The following is a 4,355-nucleotide window of genomic DNA, read 5'->3' as shown; positions in this document are numbered from 1 at the left end:
GGGAAAGGGGCAGTGCAACTCCCACCCAACCGTATATATTTCACAGTGTCCATTGCTGCAGGGTACCTCACGTGGGACTGCAAGAATATGCAGAGTTTGGGGAAACAGAACTAGAGAGGGTCAGAGAAGAAGTCTACATCAGTATCTCCTTCCCTTCTCTTTCTTGTCCAATTAAAGAATACCCATGACCACAAGGTATCTGGAGCCTATGTTCTCCCAAGATGGGTTGGGAGGAGGAAAGAGAGGTCACTTACCTTAAAGTGGAGGGGAGTAGAGCTCTGTGGCTGCCTCCAGATGATCCCAGTGATCCCAGTAATGAGCGCCAGGAGCACCGCGACCACCGCAGTCCACGTGGAGTCTCCAGAGAGCAGTGGGATTGAGTAATGCGACAGCACCACGCAAAGGGCGATCACCAGCAGAGCTTCAAGAGTTGAGAAACATCAAAACCAACTCTTGACCGGGATCGTGTGAAGACATTAGGCACCCCACCCCCCAGGAGAGTCGCCCTCTATGAGTTCTCCCTCAGCCACCAGATGCCACACGCCACTCTCTTCTCTTCCCTCATCGCCCTGAGCTCAGAGCCACCCCAGAGAAAAACTCCATTGCTCACCGAGCAGTGAGGAACAAACATAGACAACCCGGCCAGAGAGTGGCGTTGGGTCGGAGTCAGGGGGACAGAGCAGTTTCGATAAGGTCATCTTTTCTGCTTGTGTCTTCTCCTCCTGCAAGTCCACTTCATCTTCGTCATTGTGGATTTCGCGGTCGGGCTGATACCTGACACAAGAGCAAGAGGCAGTATTTACGAACGACCCCAAAACACTTATCATCTTCTCCCAGGCTGCTTAACCTTCCCCGTCCCCATTAAAGATGGCTCGTCTGGGCAGGGAGAGACATCCATGTTCCTCAAGGAGACGGAGGAGGGTGAAGGCAGAGGAAAGACGAGCACATCTCCGTCATTCCTCATCCAAGAATAAAACCCAAATCACAGTATGCGAGGGAGTCGGTCTCACCTGAGGATGAGAACACAAATAGACACCAGGGAGTAGGCAAGCAGGGTCCCAATCGACATGAGGTCCACGAGGTCGGTTAGTTCGAAGAGGAATGCCATTAACGCTGAAATCGACGGGCAGAAATCAAAAAATGAGACGGGATGGGCAAAGTCACGGAAGCTGAGAAAACTAGAGGAAGGGCGGAAATGACTTTTTACCTGCGATGACGCCAGAGGCCACAGTGGCCACGATGGGGGTGCGTGTGCCACTGTGGATGTGGGAAAGGACCCGGAACAGGAGGCCATCCTCTGCCATGGCGTAGATCACGCGAGGCATGGGGAACATGGAGCCCACGAGGCTGGAAATAAAAACGCCCACCCAGAGTGTTATGAGGTGACTGCGATCTCTTCTCTCCATCTTCTGCTCACGCCCTTTTGGGGGTGTTTTCTGGTCCGGAATGCTGCAACCCGAGGCTCTGCCAGCAGAGGACAACACGCAATCGACACTGACCTGGTAGAAAGAGCACAGAGGGAGCCAACAGCCACAACGTAGCGGGCAGGGGACCAGCCAACATAGAGAAATGCCTCAGGCAAGGGGCTCTCTGGCTGAAGCTGGTAGTAAGGCATCATTAGCGTGAGTGCCGAAGAGACACCAAAATACGCCAAAAAGCAGACGGACAGTGAAATCACAATGCCCATGGGGATGGAACGCTGGGGATTGCGGGCCTCTTCCCCTGCAGGAAAAAGGACAGGCTGAGTCGGGGCAGCAGGCTCACTCCTCCGCCACCCCCAGTCTGCATGCAGCCTGAGCACACACTGTACCCGAGGCCCCGACAGAATGGAATGGCCGTCTTACCGGTGGTAGCGATACAGTCGAAGCCAACGAATGCATAGAAACAGGTGGCTGCTCCACGGAGAAGCCCCTCGACGCCAAAGGGCATGAATCCTCCGGAGCCCAGCAGGCCCAAGCTGAAGTGCAACAAGGGATGGAGGAGGTGAGGGTGTGTGCACCTCTGTCCCCAAGGGCTGGGGCTGCCATCCCAACCCACTCCCAGCTCCCAACGGGAATCCCTCGGCAATCCCTCGAATCCCTCAGCAATCCCTCGGCTGGACCCCTGCTCCCAGTAGGGGTCCCAGCTTTCCAGTTCCTGAGTGGGGAATCCCCTGACCTGTGAGTTTCATTGTATTTAGTCACGGCCAGGTTGTAGTCCTCTTCTGTGAGCTTCCAGTTGTGCAGGTCCCCCTTAATGAAGCCAGAGACGATGATGAAAACAAGAACCAAAAGGTTCGCCCCTGTGAACACTTTAGTCACCAGGGCCGACTCACTAGCCCCCAGAGCCAGCAGTCCTGTGGGAGAGAGACATTCGGAAATCAGAGTCTTCGTCCACGTGCTTTCCCCACCCGTATGTGCAGACTGTTGCTTCCCGGCCCACCGACTCACCTGGATCACCTCCACCAAGCCCTTCCCAGGCCTCGGCCCCCCCTCCCGGTCCCCATCACTATCCCCGTCCCTGGCCTCACCAGTAAGCAACAACACAAGGCCCAAAGCAAAGAAGTCTGGGTACTCCGCGAGGACATGGGGAAAGTTCAGTGACACACTACTCCCTTGTAGCATGTGAGAGATGTGGTTCCCAATCAGGTTGTCGAAAGCTGAGCTCCAAGCCCGGGCCACACTGGCTGTACCTGGTGCAGCGGAGACACAAACGGGTCAAGGTTCCTCCCTCCTCTCCTTCCGCCCCCCAGAACAGGCTCGCGAGAACCCCTGCTGCTCTCACCTAGTCTTAGTCTTATTCTTAAGTCAGGTGAGCAGGACAGAGCTAAGCAGAATGAACAATTTCCCCACGCCTGGAACCGTCCCCCAACCCCCCAGCAAACACAAACATTTAGGGGTGTTGACGACGTCCTGTTAATGACTTCGTCATTCCACCCCGATTTCCTAACTCGGTTAGCTCCCTATCCCACTGTCTCACCGATGACATAGGAGAGGATGAGGTTCCAGCCAGTTGTGAAGGCCCAGAGTTCACCTACAGTGACATAGCTGTAGAGATATGCAGAACCAGACCGGGGGACCCGGGCCCCAAACTCCGCATAGCACAGCCCGGCCAACACAGAAGACAGGGCAGCCACCAAAAAGCAAAGCACAATGGATGGTCCTGCTTTGTCTTTGGCCACCTCGCCAGCCAGGACATACACGCCTGCACCTAATGTGCTGCCCACACCCAGGGCCACTAGATCCAGAGTATTCAGACATCGGACCAGGCGACTGTCAGCCATGCCTGGCTCCAGTTTCCGTCTGCGTAACAGCTTTCGACCAAATCTGCGAAGTGCCTGACACGCCATTCTATCTGGAATTGAAGAGGATGCTAGGATCTGGTGAAAAACAAGACCAAAAAAAAGCTCTTTAGGGCTCATTGACCCCTGGGCTCCAAGAATGAATTACAATACCCACTCCGCCAAGGCGCTAAGGCGCTAAGGCGGGGTGGGGAGGAGACCCCTGAAGAAACAAAGGCAAGTCACTTCTCCCCTAGCCTCAATTTCTTCCTACACAGGTAGGAATAAGAAAACCTCCCAGGCCTGTGGAAGGACTAATTTCAGAAAAGGCACCTGGAAGCCCCCTCGAGCGGGTACGGAGCCCGGACACCTCGGAGGCGCTCTGCACTACCCGTCTCTTCTTTCTCTAACGCGGAAACTGTGTGTGTGTGTGTGTGTGTGTGTGTGTGTGTCCGGGGGAGGGGGTTATTCTGGACCCCAACTCAGGAAGCATGGAGCCTAATGTTAACAGGTCTGCGCCCTCCCCGCCAGCTGTGGCTCCTTAGGAACCAAACAGAACTCGCCCCCAGAGCCACTCTATAGGTGTGGTTCCCAGATCGCCGGGAGGGAGGGGGACCGACCTGGGCTGCAGATCAAAAGTGAGCAGAGACTCCATGCCATCCCCCGTCACCAAGCCCATGCCGCTGAACTGCGTGGCCGTGGCCCAGGGCGGTCAGCAAATGTCCCCCCATTTCCTCCCGGCCCGCTAGGCTGACCTGTGAGCATCTCCAGTGAGGCGGGGCTTCGACATCTAAGGATTTGGTGATGCGCCCCGAGAAGGGCTCTGGAGCAGCCCGAAATTGCTCCCACCGGAGAGGAGGGGTCCCGCACTGGGCGCCCCGACCCGGCCAGACCCGGCCCTGCCCCTGGACCCTCCTGCCCAAGCTGGGAACGGCCTGGGGCTGCGATGGAGATGCGAACCCGGGGCCAGGGTCTCGCCAGCAACAGGTCACGGCCCCGCTGATGCTACTGCGAGCCACGGCTGCGGGAGAAGCCTCGGCACGCCCGGCCCCCCGCCGTCCCCTCCGACGCACGTGTCGCCCCGGCTTACCCGGCG

General features: G+C 56.9%; 1 protein-coding gene across 1 annotated transcript in view; it reads right to left on the bottom strand.

Moving 5' to 3' along the window:
- Positions 1-3,328, bottom strand: part of SLC7A3 (solute carrier family 7 member 3) — a 5,008-nt gene extending 1,680 nt beyond the window's left edge. The window contains exons 1-9 of the mRNA XM_011371440.1: positions 2,959-3,328; positions 2,510-2,671; positions 2,158-2,335; positions 1,845-1,957; positions 1,500-1,722; positions 1,208-1,347; positions 1,011-1,113; positions 611-774; positions 255-421 (exon numbers count right to left, since the gene is read on the bottom strand). Coding sequence (XP_011369742.1) covers positions 255-421; positions 611-774; positions 1,011-1,113; positions 1,208-1,347; positions 1,500-1,722; positions 1,845-1,957; positions 2,158-2,335; positions 2,510-2,671; positions 2,959-3,328 — 1,620 coding nt within the window. The remainder of the gene's footprint in view (positions 1-254; positions 422-610; positions 775-1,010; positions 1,114-1,207; positions 1,348-1,499; positions 1,723-1,844; positions 1,958-2,157; positions 2,336-2,509; positions 2,672-2,958) is intronic.
- Between the last annotated feature and the right edge of the window lie 1,027 nt (positions 3,329-4,355).

Source organism: Pteropus vampyrus, unplaced genomic scaffold (genome assembly GCF_000151845.1).
Source record: "Pteropus vampyrus isolate Shadow unplaced genomic scaffold, Pvam_2.0 Scaffold191, whole genome shotgun sequence".
Taxonomy (NCBI): Eukaryota; Metazoa; Chordata; class Mammalia; order Chiroptera; family Pteropodidae; genus Pteropus; species Pteropus vampyrus.
Note: the sequence above shows the minus strand (reverse complement) of the source record. Positions and strands in the feature narration are given on the sequence as shown.